Here is a 17,802-nt window from a genome sequence, read left to right as displayed (position 1 = left end):
TCTCGTGTACCCCCCACTGGGACTTGGATTGCAACCCAGGCATGTTCCCTGACTAGGAATTGAACCGGCAACCCTTTGGTTTGCAGGCTGGCACTCAATCCACTGAGCCACACCAGCCAGGGTGTAAAAGTCTGTTTTTAATAATGTTTTTCAACCTAAGCATTTCTAAGTCTGAAATACAGTCCCACGATGTGCTCCAGTGGGTTGTTTGGACACCCAAAGCATTAAGATAATGTGTTTCACTCATGTGTTTTAGCAAGGCAAACTTTCCCAGCAACTTCTTTTTCTATGGGTGACTACTGCACAGAAGGTACACTCAGCCAGACTTAATGTTCTAAAAACTAAGGACTGATTTCATCCCTAAGGTGAGTAAAACAATACCCGGCCTCATGCTTACAGCTGCCATTTGCTCTCAGATTAGCCTGCTAACGATGACACAGGATAGGTGCAAGTGGTTAATTATATTAAAGAGCTGGTCTTAATAGGAATTACACCCTAGGGAGGGCAGCTACAGGGAGGGCAGCTAAAGGGAGGGCTACCCCTGATAGTTTGTTGGGGCTTGTCCTACAGAGCAGGATGCTGGGTAGAACCCCGGTCAGGGCACATGTCTAGGTTGCAGGTGTGGTCCCCAGTCAGGCGCTCATGAGAGGCAACCAGTCAATGTTTCTCTCTCACATCAATGTTTCTTTCTTTCTCCCCACCTTCCCTTCTCTCTAAAAATAAATAAAATCTTTTTTTTTAAGGGATGGCTAGTGTTAACTAAACTCTCCCTCCAATGGCCTCATCTTGTCTTTTTTCTACCCAATGCATTTGTGCTGTTGGCTTTCCAATTATCTTCAAAGGGTTTTATTGTGTGTGGGGGGGGGGGGGGGGCTCTTTCTTTTCTGTCTTCCAGTAAGTTATAGCCCCATATTTGAGCTTCCTAATGAAAAAAGGTGAAATATACCACTGAGCACACGGGGGGAGTATCTCTCTTGTACAAAAAGCCAATAGAAATTACTGTAAGGGAAAGCCATTCAGAGTCTCTGCTCTTCAGTTCGTCATTGTTTTGAAATGGCAGCAAGACAAACTTTTTTCCTTCTCTTACTAGTTAAATAAAAACATTTACAGGGCACTGAGATTCCTAGTGTAGCTACTTTCTCTATTTTATTTACGAGCTATAAACATCTAATGAGGTGTTAAGAAATATTTTTGAGTTTTTGAAAATGTTTAACATGATTAATAAATTAATAACTATGAGAGTATCTTTCATAATGTACATCATTTGCCTTTTCTTTTTCAAGAATGCACATCACTCCATTTGCGAGTCTAAGACATTCCATTTTATAGATACGAAGAAAGAAAGAGGGAAAAGTAATTTCTTTCTTGTTACCAGCCAAATTCTCAGCAGCTGCCTCTTTTTGGATTTCTTCCACAAAGAAATTATTTTCTACCTGTTAATTACCTTGCTGGCTGTAGAATACTTCGCTCATAGTAAACAAAACAACACTTTGCATCTAAATCACTTTTCTTTAGTTATTTGTTCAAGAGCTACATGAGCCCTAAACTGTAATCGGGCTTCCATGGAATAGTCTTTGTAGTTTTTTATGTTGTCTAGGTTTTTTATTGCACTGACATAATCTCCTTTCAGATAGTACAGAATTCCCAGTTCATAGTAAGTATACGGCACCAAATAGTGGTCATATTTTAACAATTTCTCATTTTCAATCACACGAATGAAGTACTGCTCAGCCGTCGAATATTCACCTAAATATTTCAGACATAGACCTTTCAGTAAATTTAGCAAACTCATATCATCTGTGCCATACTCTTTATTTGGATTTTCTTGTAAGAGGTCTTCTCCTTTGTTAATTATAGATAGCCAGCAGGAAATAAGTTGTAGTTGTTTGCTCATTATTCGGAAACCACTCCAGGCATAAACGAATTCCAGAAGGGGCTGTGCTGTAAACCAGCCTGTAGTAGTACCATAGCGCCGGCCCTTCTCAGCAACAAACTTTTCTACTGGCACAGAAGTTCCTAAAAATCTGATTCTTAGGCTCTCCACTTTTAAAAAGTGAGAGTTCATGTCCTCATTTATGGATTGAGCAAATCCAGAAGGAAGCAAAGCCAGTAGTATAGCTTTACTGTATAAATACATTGCTTTGGACCACCTGCTGTTTTGGAATAACTGATTGGCATAGTGGTAAGCCTGCTTCCAATCCTGCAGAAAAATGTGGCACCACATGAGTTCCCAGTAACAGAGGTGATTAAGCTGCTTCCATTCATTCTGAATAAAAATGCACTCCTCTAATATTAACTGTGCATTTTCAAATTTTCCTTTCAGCATATTAAAACGTGCATGAAAAAAATTAAGTATGACACACTTTGGAAATTTCTGGAGGTAGATCAGGAAGAGGTCCTCTATTGTAGAAGTGTTACCATTTTCAACACCAAAAACTACACAAATATAATTGTAGTAGAAGAGTAGAGTCAAAATACTTAAGATGTTATTTATATGGGATTCAGATGCACTCTCATGAAGCAAAGACAAGCCTACCTCTTTATTACCATAATATCCAACAAGATCGAGTAATTTAAGTGTCTTTGGTGGCACAAGTGATAACATCAAATTGAATGCTCCAAGACCAAATTTTATTCCTCCAACTAGGTGTCTGTAGGTTGTGCTTTGTTGTTTGTTAGGTATCTGTGTTAATATTTGTTGACAGTCTTTGTATATTTGGTGACTTAACCCAAGGCTGATCCCACTTTTAAGAAAACCAAGTATACTCTCATCCTGAATAAATGTTACAGTGGACTTCAAGATCAAACACTCAGCATAGCAGACTTCTGCGTGCAGTTCCTCTTCTTTGACAGACTTTATTCCATGTTTACTCACTAGATGAGACAAACTTACCATCCTAGTTTTTCTTCGGAAACTGTTACAGGTTCTCAAAGCATCCTTTGTAGCAGCCATCCCAGCCTCTATATCCTGTGGATCAAAAGTCAAAACGGCTTTGACAACCATAAGGATACTATAAACTAGAGCGTGGTAAATGCTGTTTTTCGACCATGGCTGAATGAGATTTATAGCATCTGAGAATCTGTTATTTAGAAATAAATACAATCCAGTTGTGCATTCTTCCAGGGAAGACATTAGATTCATTGTTGTTGCTGCAGGGATAATTTCATAGGCGTCTTCAAACTTGTCCTCCTTATCATCTTTTTCTTTCCATAAAGTCAATGATGTAAAGTCATCTTCCTTATCATTTTCTCTTTTACCTAGAGCAAGTGACATATCTGCTACCCTACTTTAGAGATGGGAAATACTTGCAGTGGAGGGATGTGGTTGCACTGAGGGTAGCTCCTGTTCTCCTGACTGGGGTCCCTTCTTCCAGTTGCTATTATAATGGAGGCAAACAGACTGAGAGCTGTGAGGTGCAGCATTACGATATTCTCATCTAGATCAGACAAAGGGGGGAAAGATCATTTTATTTACCCAGAAGATGTATTTCTGAAAAATTCAAATGATTTGGAAATTACTAAAGGAAACATGTTCTTTTAAAACATTGTGAAGTAAATATTTTCTAAACAGAAGACTTCTTTTGTAACCACCCCTCCAACCTATTATTTTCCTAAGATCATGCTTTTGTGTATTTATGTTATACAACTGTACTGGGACAGCTGTAAAATTTCCCTCTAGGAAAGCCATGGGGACAAGAATCTGGCTTGAAAGGGGAATTTATTCACCTAGGTCTCTAGTTAAGACTAAGGAAAGCTGAATTGTCAGATGAAAGAATAAAGATTTTAGGAATGAAAAATCCCTTCCATGCTATTCTTAGTAACGCCCCTACACTTGCATATATTTTCATTAAAACAAAACAAAACAAAAAACTAGGTCTTTGTGAAATATTATGGTTAGTTGGATGGGACTTTGGGCATGGAAAGTGTTGTGTGAACTAGCAACACTTCCTAGCATTGTTGCAGTTAGAAAAAAATCAAATATAATAGTTGTTATCACAGCATTACTATGGTATCTTGGTAAGAAAGTGGGATGGGGGATGGGCACAATGGAAAACCAATTACAGAGCAAACTACTTAATTTATTCATAGTAACACAGTAAGTTCAATTAATCTATTTTAAAAAGTAGAAACAACAAACATAGCACTTTAATTGTAATGGCTACGCTTTACAATAAGTACAAGTATACTTTAAAATGTACTTTAATCCTGTATTTTGAATAAGTTAAAAGACAGGTGTGGAAGATAAAGCAGAGGAGAATAATCAAAAGAAAAGAAATTCAGATTTTTGCACAGAGGGAAGAGAAAAAGCCAGACGGAAAATATGTTACATGTGAGGAAAAAGTGATGGGGAGAAGGACACCTCAGAGCTATTACTTTCATTAAATTTCTGTTTTTATACCTTAGGGTTTAGTTATGTTTCCAAATATTAGTAACTATAGTCACTATCCATTGAAAAGCTAAGTTAATTACATATTTATCTAAAGGTTCAGTTCTTTAGTGGAGCTAAAGTGGAAGAGCCATGCAGCCCACGAGGAGGGACATTATTCTTGGGACTGCAATAGTGGTGGCTGGATTATGGTCAGCTGGAGATTAGCTGGAGAAACCTAGTAGAGGGCCACATTCAACCCAAGTAAAATGTTCCCTTCCTTCAGGCCTAATATTTTCAAATGATAGTCCATAGAATCCCTATTCTCCATCCAACACAACCAATTCTTCCTTTTCCCAGAACCTCACTGGAGTCTGTCAACACAATCACTCTAAAAGCATTCTGTATATATTGCTACTAGCCTTTAGCTCACTGCATTGTAATTATTTCTACACCTGCTTTCACCATGAGCTTGGGAGCTTCAAGGCATAATTTATGTTTTATTTAGCATTATATCCCAGTTCTAGCATACTCTCTTGAACAATGTAGGCATTAATAAATGGTTGCTAAATGACTTCCGGTACCTGTAACATATCTCTAGGAATTTCCTGAAAGCAAGTTGTAAACACATCTTTCTGCCACATAATTGCTGTTTGCTACTCCCAAAGAGCACATAAAAATATAGCCATAAGGAATTCCCTGTACCAAGATTTACTTGTATGTTGTTCTAATATTTTGGGGATTCTATTTTTCTCTTCCCTCTGTGTAAAAATCAGAATTTCTTCCTTTTCCTGTGATTATTTGAGATTCTATTTTTCACTTATCTCAATAACTAATACTTGTTTAGTTTACACTTAAGTTTTCAGAGTTGTTGAGGGGAGGCCCTTTTCCCAATTATGCTTTCCTCTCAGTTGAGGTAAAATTGACAAAATTGCAAGATATGTAAAGTTTACAATATGACATGATTTTGGGGGGGTGAGAACATTGAAGTTCTACTTTTAGCAGATTTCAGTTATACGATGGTGTTATCAACTATACACAGTGTTATACATAAGATCCTCAGACCTTATTCATCTCAAAACTGGAAGTTTGTTCTGTTTTAACAGCCTCTCTCTGTTTGTCCCATCACTGTATCCCCTGTTCTTGAAGTGCCCATGAGACTTTCCTGCTAAAGGAATACTCCTGGCCAGTGGGCTGACTGCTGGCTGGAAGCTGACAGAAAGAACTGGGAAAGTGTCCCTTGTGCCTTCTGAATTCCTTCTTTTGCAACCAGCTTGTTCAAGTCTGAAACCAAAAATCAGGAAGAGTTTATTTTCTGCTGCCCAGCTGCTCCTGGGACCGAGTGGGTAAATCTGCTTAATTAAGGGTGAAGCATTAGTGAGCCCACTGGACAACACCTCTGAAGTCACAATAACTATCAACTTAATAAAAAAAAAGAGGTTTTGTTTTGGTCTCCTTTGCCTGACTCTTACATTTGTGTCTCATTGGTTCTGAACTCAGGGGAGGAAAAAGGATGTTATTTGCTGACTCTTAAAACCATCTCTTCCTCCATCTACCCTTGTATTCCTTATCTAGATGGTTGATCCCGTCATCCACTCCAGGCTCTCTCTTCTTTTTCTTCTTCCATGTCCATCAGCAATTGATATCCAAGCCCTGGCAATTCTACTTTGCTGAGCAAGGTGCTCTCTCTTGTCCCCTAAATCACCTTGGAAGTAATTCTTTAACAAGGCTTATCACTAAGGTTATAGTATAGTAAAATGGACAGACTGTAAAGTTAGACTCCTTAGGTTTGAATCCTGATTCTGCCATTTGCTTCACCTTACTGTGCCTCTGTTTCTTCATCTGCAAATAGAGAATAATAGTACTTCTACCTGAGTAGTTGGCCAAATTAGGTGAATTAATGTATATAAAGCAATCAGGACAGTACCTGGCATACACTGTAAATTCTCAATATATTATTTTATATCCATCCCCCTGCCCATAGTAAGTGCTTACAGAATTGTTTTAAATGAGGTTTGGGATGCAGATTGCTTTTCGTAGGAGTTCCAGAGCTTTTGGTGATAAAGGCAGAGTCATACTCCTATTATTCTTTTGCTTAAAATGTTCTGTCTGAACTGTGTTCTTTACCTCTATCTGCTTGTCTATGTTTGAAAGGATCAGTCTAGTGGGGATTGACGAGGGATGGCTAATACTGAGCCAGATCAGTCACTGAGGGCTTCAGTAAGGTAGAGAGGGAGAAGCTGAAGATACAGAAACGAATAATTCAGTGAAAAGGAGGCAGAGGGGGATGCACAGAGCACACATAAAGGAAGGAGTAGACTTAGATGAGAAAAACCTCTTCCACTAACAAAGAGCCTTCCTTCTTGTCATTCATTCAGTACAGCTAGGGCTCCGAGAAGACTCAGGGTGAGAAAGAACAGAATGATTAATAGAAAATAAACAAGTGAGAGTATTAAATCTGAAATTAAATCTAAAATAATGGATCCCAAGTCAGTATGTTTTTAGAATGTGTGTGTGTGTGTGTGTGTGTGTGTGTGTGTGTAGTAGGGCAAAAGTAGGTTTACAGTTTTGAGTACGTGACAGCTTATTCTTATATTATTTATTATTGTATTATTTTCCATATGAACTATAAACCTACTTTTGCCTCACCCTGTATATGTTCGTGTGTGTGTGTGTGTTTTTAACATGTTTATATCCTACTGGGCTTGAGGGCAAGATCAATACATTTATTATTTTTTTTGTCCTGGTGTTTAAGCAGTAGCTTATTACCTATCAAGTGCATCATACAAGCTTTTGAAGAAGAAAAGATGAAAGGAAGTAAACATATCTTTACTATAATCCCAGGTTTGGCAGTGTAGAGTATTAAATGATTTATACTCTCCTCCTAGTACCCAAGTAAATACACATAGACATTAAAGTTTTCTTTTCAGGGACGCTGAAAGGTTCCTATAGGAAACAAAACTTAGACTTCATTAGCATCTCAAAGATATTTAAATCTGAGGTTACCAAAAATCAAGATGCCTTCCAATATTTGTAGTAATTCGCTTATGTGTTTGAGAAACCCTAAACCCGCTGTACTGAATGGGAGGAGGAAGAGGGACCAGGGGTATTTGTTCATGAAAAGGCAATAAACAACTTCCTGTGGTATGTAACCAAAGAGAAAAATTCTAGGATAAAGTGGGATTTTGTTGTTTTAAACACCAACAGTGTCCCACTGGAAAATGGCAGTATACTTATAGGGTCACAGGCACATTTTTGAAATATAAAGCAGATATCTCACTACAAATCTCAGAGAATTGTTTAAAAGCCAAGACAAGTTACTTTCAGGGAGGCAGCATGCTGCAAAATAAACATCTCTGGACTGGGAGAACCGGAGGTTCAGATTTGGACACCAAATATCTATATAACCTCGGAAAAATCATTTATAAATATTAATTGAGTAATAATCATGTGACATCACTGAAATACTTTCTTCATAGATTCACTAATTCTATATATATTGTTGAGAATCTAGTACAGGCCAAGTACAATGTCAGACAGTAGGAATGAGTCAGTGCGTAAAACTAAGTGCCTGCTCTTGTGAGATGCTGTCATGAAAGAAAGAAAGAGGTCAGAAGGTGAGAGGAGCTATGAAGGGAAAGGAAATACAGCTGAGTAAAAGATATGGCGAGCATGGAAGAAGGGCATGTACTAATGTTTAAGTATTATTACAAAAGTGCTATATTTGTTTAAAAAACACAAAAACTTCAAACAATACAGCAGATTATATAGTTAAAAAATGGAAGCTCCTCCCTATCTTCAACCCAATCTCACGTCCCACAGGCAACCACAGTAAGTGGTTTAGGAGTATGTCTACTAATATTCTCCCTATATTAACTATCTTATTTCATTCTTCCATTACTACTTTGACTTAAAATATTTAAATTTATTTGTAGTTGATTTACTTTAATTTTTTAATTATAAGTAGTACAAGTCATAATAGACAATAAAAAATAACCTAAATGCATGTAAACTACTCACAATACCATCCACCCACAGACAGCAACAGCAACATTAAAACCTCTATTTTCCCCTCAGAATTCTAGAGCCTAGATGACAAGTATAGTAACATGTTCCAATTTGCATAGCTACTAAACAGTGATTTCTCAGCTCAAACTGAGAATTCCTCTGTCTCCAAGCATCCCACTTAAAAAAATTATAGGAAGTTGTAAAATACAGAAAGACAAAACAAAAAAACTTACTTTTATTTATACATTAATACAATTTATTTTTACAAAACCAGAATCATCCTGTGCATTCATATTGTTTTGAAATCTGTCTTTATTTTTATTTATTTTTTAATTTATTTCAGAGAGAGAGGTAGGCAGAGAAAGAGAGAGAGAATAAAACATGGGTTCATTTCCCATTTATTTATGCATTCATTGGTCAATTCTTTTCTGTGCCCTGACCAGGGATACAACCAACCACCTTGGTGTATTGGGAGGATGTTCTCACCAACTGATATACTCAGCCAGGGTGAAATCTGCTTTTATTACTTTTAGTGAAAAGAGTTGGTTACATGTTCTTAAGAGAAAGAGTGTCCAGTATAATAGTGTACAGAAATAGTGTGCAGTACTATTTTTTTTTTCATGGCAACTATGTTAGCAAAGCCTAGCCTAGAATTGGCCCTTTTAAGAGATAAATAATACAGCCCTGGCTGGTGTAGCTCAGTGGATTGAGCGCGGGCTGGGAACCAAAGTGTCCCAGGTTCGATTCCCAGCCAGGGTACATTCCTGGGTTGCAGGCCATAACCCCCAGCAACCGCACATTAATGTTTCTCTCTCTCTCTCTATCTCCATCCCTTCCCTCTCTAAAAAATATATAAATAAAATATTTAAAAAAGTAACCTGGGCATAGTGAACATTTAAAAAAATTTAAAAAAGAGATAAGTAATATGTAATTAGCTTATGAAAGGGCCTGTCTCCTAGAGAGGCAGACAAGCCAGTCAGGGTTTACCCCTTTCTCTTTAAGGTGTTTGAAAGCAGTTTGTTATAAGTTGGAAAATTGCTTCCTTTAATATTGTTAGCATTTCTTGCTTAGAAATTCTCTTTTGTACAGTGGACTTTGTATTCAGAACCAAAAAAAAAAATTTATTGGGGCCTATTAGTAGCTATGCAGAATAATAAGTACTATCTTTCCCTTCCAAATACTAACTAGACCCAACACTGCTTAGCTCCTGAGATCAGACCAAATCTTGGGCATTCAAGGTGGTATGGCCATTGACTAATAAGTACTATCTTTTGATGTTATGTTCTGTCCAACTGCAATTCTCATTAATTCTTAGTAGGAGAAAGTCAAATTAGTGAGGCTTTATAGAATTGATGCTGTATTTTTTTCAGAGTACATAAAAGTATCTTTAATTCTTTCCATAATTTGATAAATCTGAAAAAAGTATAAATTCATAGGATTACCTGGAGAAAATCTATGCTTTATTCACCTGAATAAAGGCTTATTCAACTAAGCCTCCTTTTCTCTATACTCTGTATCCCACACCTATACATATCAAGTTAAGATACAGCAGATAAAAAAAAACAAATATCTAAGGAATTCCTCTTTTATGTGAAACATTTCCAACTCATGTATCCCAAAAGACATTATGGTATAATGTCTTTTTTTGGTGGATGGTAAAAAAAAGTTAAAGCTGAATTCGTAGAGCTGGTGACTGGCAAATGTGTAAAATCAAAACAGGATTTTAAGTGATTCTCATGTAAAGCGAAGGTTTCCATATATTTGCTATACAGAGTGGCTGAGCAGCAAGCGGCTGGTACTCAAAGACGACTTCGGTCCCAGTCCTTAGGATCTGAGTGTGTAGTGGATGAGATGTGTTACTACAATACAAAAAGAACTAGAAGGGAAGCACAGCTCAATTGTGCTTCAAATGCAAATAATTTCAGAATTGCCACTAGTCAAAATGCTTTAAGAATTTAGGGTTTGGTCGTAATTTCAAAATAACAAAAAAAGAAAAGGGAAATAAAGAAACAACTCTATTCCTTTGTCCCCCAAACTCCAAGTATTCGGAACAAGTTGGTGAAAATTGGTGGCTGGTTCTGAAGGGATTGGAGAGTGGTGCAGCGACGTCTATAATGCAGAGACCACTGCTCAGAATGGCGGGGTTCATGGTGTTTTCACCCTGGACAAACTCCCGATTACCTCTGCCGAGCCCCAAAGATCACTGAGTAGAACTCCAGGCCAGGTTTCCCAGCAGAACTGCGGCGATGGCTGCAACATCAGCGGCTAAATTTTACAGTCTTTCATAAAGCCATTCCAATACACCTGCAGTAAGATTACTAAAGCTGAGGGTCCCTAAATTGGGGGAAATTAATGGGGGAAGGGAAAAGGGAAGGAAAACGAGGACCGTAGAGGAAAGGAGGACGAAGGGAGAGGGACACCGTGGGGAAGACCTAGGGTTTACAGGCGGGAGTCTACTGTTTCCATGGAAACGTATCCCTCCGCCTGTGATTGGTATCTTTCTTCAGTTCCCTCCGCGCTGCTTCTCCGGGGTTTCCGCCCAGCTCCTTTGTGCCGCGCGGAACCCTGAGATGACGCATGCGCAAAAAGACCCAGCGCCGCGTATATAAGCCGGAACGCCAGGCTCTTCCTCTTAGTGCTGCTGGGAGTGTTGGTGTGTGAGGGATCTGCAGCTTTTTGTGTCGCTCGGTCCCTGGGCGCTGCGAGCTGAAGAAGCAGAGCTCGCGGGCCAGTCATCATGTCGCGTTACGGGCGGTACGGAGGAGGTAAGAGGCTTGGGCCCAGCAAGGGGCATTAATGTGGGTATAGCGAGTATTGCGAGGCTGTGGGGTAGACGCGTCGGTTGGGAGACGGTTATTCCGCGTGCGTAATGGCGGCTTCGGCGCACACCATACGAAGCCGGAGGCAGCGGGGGCGGGATATTGAAGGAAACGGGGGATGGCGGGTGTAGGTCTGTGTCGAGTTCCATGTTAATTCTTGGGCATTTTCGTCTCGCATACCAGCCCAAGTGAGGCCCACGGTCACTGTTATCCTGTTGCCCTTTTCGAGCCGCCCTGCCGCCCCCCACACCCCCCCGCCCTCGGCTGCCATTTTGCGCACATTGACGAGCATGGTGGCGCATTTCCTTGGCGCTTTCCCGCCACTTTAGCGGACAGATAGGATCACAGCCACAAAATCAAAGGTGAATTTGAGCCTGAGCAAAACTGGCCGCCTCGAGCTGTGCTCTCTTCATCATACAATCGGTCGAACTGCGGAGTGGGTATGGAGACATAATCTTTTTGTCTGGAGGCTGGTTTCTTTTCTCTTTTAGCTCTTTGGAGCGCGGTTTATGGACTGGGGCGGGGAGCTGGAGTCTTAGGCAAGCCTGTGCCTGGGGCGGTTGCTGTGGAGGGCGAGAGCCAGTGCAGCCCTGCTCTGCCGGCCGGCGCTGGTGGGGCCTGCCCGCTGCTGCTGCTGCTGCTGCGGGTCCGCGCGCTTCCAGCGTGCTCGGGGCTGCCGGGACTCGGGGGCGGGGCCGAGGCGGAGCCCGCCTCACGCCTGGGAATATTACCTGAGTTCTGGAGGTTTTATTTCCACCTTGTTAGAATGTTAAGAACTGTGTCATACGCCTAGCTCTTAAGAAATTTACGGACCTCGCTGGTTTTGAGATCAAATATAACCCTTGACAGAGCACTAAAGGTGCTTGCACAGAGGTTGGCCTGTTCTAAGGCAAAGAATTCATTCAAACTTAAGTCAAATTTTGCATAACGTGTGTTCTTCTATTTGCATTTTTAAACAGAAACCAAGGTGTATGTTGGTAACCTGGGAACTGGTGCTGGCAAAGGAGAGTTAGAAAGGGCTTTCAGTTATTATGGTCCTTTAAGAACTGTGTGGATTGCGAGAAATCCTCCAGGATTTGCCTTTGTGGAATTTGAAGATCCTAGAGATGCAGAAGACGCAGTACGAGGCCTGGATGGCAAGTAAGTAAGATGCCTATTATGAAACTTACGTTCACTAGAATAGTCCAGTAGGTTAGGTAATGAGCTAGGTGCTCAGGTTGGATTCTGTAGAATAGAGGAGATGGTAAATAGCTAATTTTATGTGTTTAAGAAAACAAAGGTGGAGTTAGGACTTAAAGGTAGCTGGAACTTGTGAAAGGAAAGAGTGGTTGGAAAATTGTGAATTTAGATGTCACATGAGTTTTTTTAGCATTAGAATTTGTTGATTCTCTCTTATAGGGTGATTTGTGGTTCCCGAGTGAGGGTTGAACTATCAACAGGCATGCCTCGGAGATCTCGTTTTGATAGACCACCTGCTCGACGTCCCTTTGATCCCAATGATAGATGCTATGAGTGTGGTGAAAAGGGACATTATGCTTATGATTGTCATCGCTATAGCCGCCGAAGAAGAAGCAGGTATTTATTTTAAAGAAATGGTTGGTATATTAGTTAATCAAGTAATTTTTTTATTAGCAAGGCAAGAAATTCGTATTTTTATATAATTGTAAATGTTAATTGTACAGGTGTATTTTACATTTTTTGTTTAATTAAATGTTAATATATTAATAATCAACCTGGTCAAAACCTTTCAGGTTTCTTCGTTTGAGTCAGTCGCCTTGATTCAGAATGTCACGAGCCTTATGATATGCTGAGGCGCCTTGCAAATCCGACAATTAAGATCCTCCTAGACCTTGAGGTGATCAGCATAAGAGGCCAGATCCCCTCGAGTCATCTACACCTAGCTTCACCTTATTTAAAGGGCAGAAAATTTGAGTCGGTGATCGCCGTAACAGTAAATTTGGCTTACAATTGGGGCCCCCTCCGGTTTAGAAAGAGGAACATCAGATTGACCACATTCCCAACTAGAAAAATCTTCTTGCGTCAATCAAGCCTCACCTGGCTCATTTGGCTGTCAGTTTGATCGTCGTTAGATTGAAGAAAACATCTAGATGCAGCGATCGGCTATAGATACTTCTAGATCGTCTAGATCTACTAGACCATGGGCCAAAGAGGGTCGACCTGCAAACTTGCAAGGTTTATTTTAAATACACATTACAGTGTTTTCTATTTTGTAATTCTAAGATGTAATTCAGCTGTTAACGAATCTTTTTTTAGGTAGTTTAAAATTTTTTTTAAAATTAAAAAATTAAAAAAAAAAAAAAAACTCGGCAACTAATAGGCCCAGAGTTTATTTCCATATGAGACGCTAAATTTTTAAATAGTTTTGAGATTTGATTTCAGCAGAGGTATACAAACTCTAAAATGAGTTGCCATCTCACATTCTGTCTATTTCTAACTTGAAAAAATAGGTCACGGTCTAGATCACATTCGAGATCCAGAGGTAGGCGGTATTCTCGCTCTCGAAGCAGGAGCAGGGGAAGGAGGTGAGGAATCTTTAATTCAAATTTTAACTAGCAATAAAAGCCTACCTGGAGATGGACCTAAACCTCTTTGATTTAATTTTTAGGTCAAGATCAGCATCTCCTCAACGATCAAGATCTGTGTCTCTTCGTAGATCACGATCGGCCTCACTCAGACGATCTAGGTCTGGTTCTATAAAAGGATCAAGGTATTTCCAATGTGTAACATTTCCCCCTACCCCATTTGTAATTTGGATTGTCACAATTTAATGACATTAGCATAGTGTCTCAAGGACATAATCTGGGTTGATGGGATGAATTTGAGACCTTGAGACGTTGTTTAGGGAAGTATTTAGTTGTATATATCTGGGTGGATGTGGCCTGTTTAGCCAGACACTTAGTTTAGACATTGAAATTTAAGAAGTTAAAAATCAAACTAAAAACTTACACTTTCTTTACTCCCTTTTCTAGAATGCCTGTAAAGGTGATAGAAATGAATCAAGTCTGAAATAAGTTGATACTACAGATGATGAGGGCTAGGGAATGCCACTGGGAGATACCATTGTTCTATAAGTCTTTAAATGCAGAGACTCTAAAACTTGTTTGCAAAAGCTCTGGACCCCCTCTCTAGATAAATGAATTTAGCTTGATTACAAGACCCAAGGTGTGTACGTCAGCCTGTTTTGGCTTATGCAATGGATAAATTGGTGGTCTTGAATCATGAGAGCTTATTGCCTTACCTGTTGTGTTGTGATTTTCTTTTAATTGAGCTTATCACCTGAATAATTGAAATCTCAGTTCAGGGGTCTATGTGATGTTGACCCCAGCAGTCCTAAATGAAAACCGCCTATTTTCTCTTGGATACTGTATACTTTAAGAATATCTAGCTCAGCCCTGGCTGGTGTAGCTCAGTGGATTGAGTACAGGCTGTGAACCAAAGTGTCACAGGTTCGATTCCCAGCCAGGGTACATGCCTGGGTTGCAGGCCATGGCCTGGAGCAACCGCACATTGATGTTTCTCTCTCTATCTCTATCTCCCTCCCTTTCCTCTCTAAAAATAAATAAATAGAATCTTAAAAAAAAAATATCTAGCTCATTGAGTATGATAGAAGCAAATAATTGAAATTGGCTATCAGAGCTAGTTGAAAATTGGATAATTTGTCTAAACTTTTAGACTGATGGGAGAGGCAAGAGTTGCAGCTTGCTCAGTTTGAGCCTCTATTCTGAGCCTACCCCATAAGGTGCTCAGGAGGTGTTTTAAGGAAATCATTTACTATGGACTAATTGGTATAATTTTTGTTTTTAAGATCTAGGTCAAGGTCGAGATCAAGGTCCAGGTCTATTTCACGACCACGAAGCAGGTAAGGGTATACATTTCAAAGTGTTTTGAATTGTTGAAGTTTCAAGTGTTAATTTTAAGCCTAGGTGTTAAGTGGGAACATAGTACCTTAATAATAAAACAAACTTTAAAGCTTCATCTGTACATGGCCTATTCTGGCTGGCTTCCTAGACAGAATGTCAAGCTATAGTGACAAAGGTGTCAAGTTTGTGACTTTGGTGTTACATTAGGAGGCACGTGTTAGACCAGATAGGTGCATGGAGGAGCATTCTGGAGTAGTTGTTTAAGGCAGATTAATCATGATACAGCACTTCATTTTTATGATGAACGATTGTTGGAAGATTGGCTTTAGTTAAAGCTGATAGGCTTTTTCTTTTCTCTCTTTCCTCAGTTTAATTGGAGCCTGACATTTTAAGTTCAGGACAGTTTGGGGGTTCATTTTAAAATGTGACTGTAATAAAGGGATTGGTTAGTACATTTTCTTAATAGAATTTCTCATGTTTTGACAGCCGATCAAAGTCCAGATCTCCATCTCCAAAAAGAAGGTAAGCTAAATTTGTTGCCAAATTTTAACTGTTAGATGTGGCTTCTGTAGAATTTGTTTACTTCCTGCCTACTTGCAGGCTTTGATTTTAAGCTCTTTGGAGAATTGGTGCTGTATACATATATAAAAAAGTACTAGATCTTAAGTTTCTTAGAGGATTGTTTTTCCTGCTTCATTATCACCCATATAGTGACATTAAGTAAAAAGGAAGTACCTACATGAGGAAAATTTTTAGGTTGAAATTTTGCAGCCAAACCATTATCTAGTTGGTGTTCAGTGATCCAAAAAAAAAAAACCCACACACACAAACTCACAGTTCTCGTTAACTTTGTAGTTTTATCAAGGGGCTATTAAGTCTAATCTTAAACAGTGACAGAGGATTTATATAAAAATATTCTATGAATTTTTAGATCTCTGCTATGGAAACTGCCACCTTTCAATTTATTCAAACAGTTTTGCCCTGATGGGTTCATGAGAAGAATAAGTTTCAGTAGACACTAATGGGTTCCAAACCTGATGTGTTTTTTTTTTTTTTTTTAGTCGTTCCCCATCAGGAAGTCCACGAAGAAGTGCAAGTCCTGAAAGAGTGGACTGAAGTTCTCAAGTTCACCTTTTAGGAAAAAGTTATTTTGTTTACATTATTATAAGGGATTTGTGATGTTTGTTAAGTGTAACCTAGGAAGGTTATTTCAATCACCTAATCAAAATGGATCTGGATTATTACTCTGTAAATTCACAGCAGTAAGATAATATAAATTTTTGTTGAATGTATTAACATCTTATGGTTTGAAAATGGTGGGTTTTTATTTGGCACATTTAAATAAAATGTTTCTAACTAGATTTTTGATCTGTGTTCAATATTAATACTCAGTTGGTAAGCTTCAGTAGTCATCTTTGATATCATCCATACTCATACAGATCTGGTCTTCAACATCATTAACTGTAATGTACACACACTTGGAAAATTCTTTTACCCTTAGAGCTTTGGGTAAGACAAGAACTCAAGTTCCCCTTGACAGCATGAATGCATCATTACAAGTCCCTGAATTAATCATTTGGAGTTGGTGTTATATATTACCAGGCTAATGATCTTGATCTACTAAGCTAAAGGAAGCACTGATTGCCTGTAAATAAGCAGGACAAGAACTAAACAAAGCTTATAAAAGCAAATGGTGTCAGAAGTAACAATTGGACTCAATGCTTGAGGAACTGAGTTATTTTCTGAATGGTGACTGAGGTTTTGTTTTTTTTTCCTTCAGGCTATTAGATGGGATGGTGTCAAATGAGAACTCCCATTTTAGGAAGTTCTCAATGTACTTTGTTTTCAGTGTTAGCCAGTTTTATACCAACATTTTTGCATGTTTGAGGAATTGTCTAAATTTGGGACAACACCTTTATGTAAACCAGCTTTGCAAAATTTTCCAATCCAGATACTCTATCCCTTCAAATGAATTGCCTTATTCTGAGCAGAGATCTGTTAATTCCTGTTAGATTTTCCTTCCACTTCTGAACCACCAACATACTTTTATTTTGCCAGGCTGGTGCAAAGTAATTAAAGATGTCAATCAAATGTTAATGAGGTGCAGTTTTATAAATCTCACCTATATTTATTTAGCAACACCTTATGTAGTTTCTTGGTAACATCTGGTGGATCTTAGAATATTATGGCCAGTAGGTTCTTTAAACTTTAAGTATCTTTATTAGGGCAGTAACAGTTAATTTTTCATTTCCTGGTGAAGCTTTGACTAGGTATTCTCTAGCATTGAAGCAAAAGAAAAAAATTGATCATGCAAAAAAAGTCAATGCTGGTGGCAGTGTCTGCCTTTGTCCATTTCCTTGGGTTATTGGGGTAGCATTGCAATTGGGATATCGGTCTGCCTCAAATTATTTGATCTGAATGATCACTAGTATGTTAGAAGTTTGGATACTTTGTTTTTGGAATTTGAAAAATGGCTCAATTATGGTTGGTATAAAACTATGTAATTGGCAGACTTGTTCCACTTGGTCAGCTTTAATTGTTCTGTGTTATATATAAAGATAAGATTACTCCACAATAAATCTGCAAAGAACAAACAATCCTGATACTCAATTTTTGGGAGTGGGAGTTCTGAGTCAAGAGTAGGAGTCATTTCTTGTAGCTTTGGGATAGATTACTAGTAGTGTGCTAGAGATTAGTATAAGGAAGGGGGTAGGGGCAAAATGGTTTT

The 17,802-nt window shown here is 38.8% G+C and overlaps 2 protein-coding genes across 2 annotated transcripts; one reads left to right on the top strand and one right to left on the bottom strand.

Moving 5' to 3' along the window:
- Window positions 1-708: 708 nt before the first annotated feature.
- LOC114498449 (tetratricopeptide repeat protein 39B-like) lies at window positions 709-10,883 on the bottom strand. Its single transcript, XM_028514354.2, has 2 exons — window positions 10,556-10,883; window positions 709-3,437 (listed from the first exon to the last, which is right to left on the bottom strand). The coding sequence occupies exon 2, from the start codon at window positions 3,272-3,274 to the stop codon at window positions 1,502-1,504; it is 1,773 nt and encodes a 590-aa protein (XP_028370155.1). The 5' UTR covers window positions 3,275-3,437; window positions 10,556-10,883; the 3' UTR covers window positions 709-1,501.
- A 100-nt stretch (window positions 10,884-10,983) lies between these two features.
- Window positions 10,984-16,435, top strand: SRSF7 (serine and arginine rich splicing factor 7). The gene is made up of 8 exons (XM_028515120.2): window positions 10,984-11,139; window positions 12,153-12,333; window positions 12,592-12,768; window positions 13,662-13,736; window positions 13,820-13,921; window positions 15,020-15,073; window positions 15,561-15,596; window positions 16,136-16,435. Exons 1-8 carry the CDS (start codon window positions 11,112-11,114, stop codon window positions 16,188-16,190), a joined length of 708 nt encoding a protein of 235 aa, XP_028370921.1. The 5' UTR covers window positions 10,984-11,111; the 3' UTR covers window positions 16,191-16,435.
- The last annotated feature ends 1,367 nt before the right edge of the window (window positions 16,436-17,802 follow it).

Source organism: Phyllostomus discolor, chromosome 6, assembly GCF_004126475.2.
Source record: "Phyllostomus discolor isolate MPI-MPIP mPhyDis1 chromosome 6, mPhyDis1.pri.v3, whole genome shotgun sequence".
NCBI classification, from domain to species: Eukaryota; Metazoa; Chordata; class Mammalia; order Chiroptera; family Phyllostomidae; genus Phyllostomus; species Phyllostomus discolor.
This window is presented reverse-complemented; position numbering and strand designations above follow the sequence as displayed.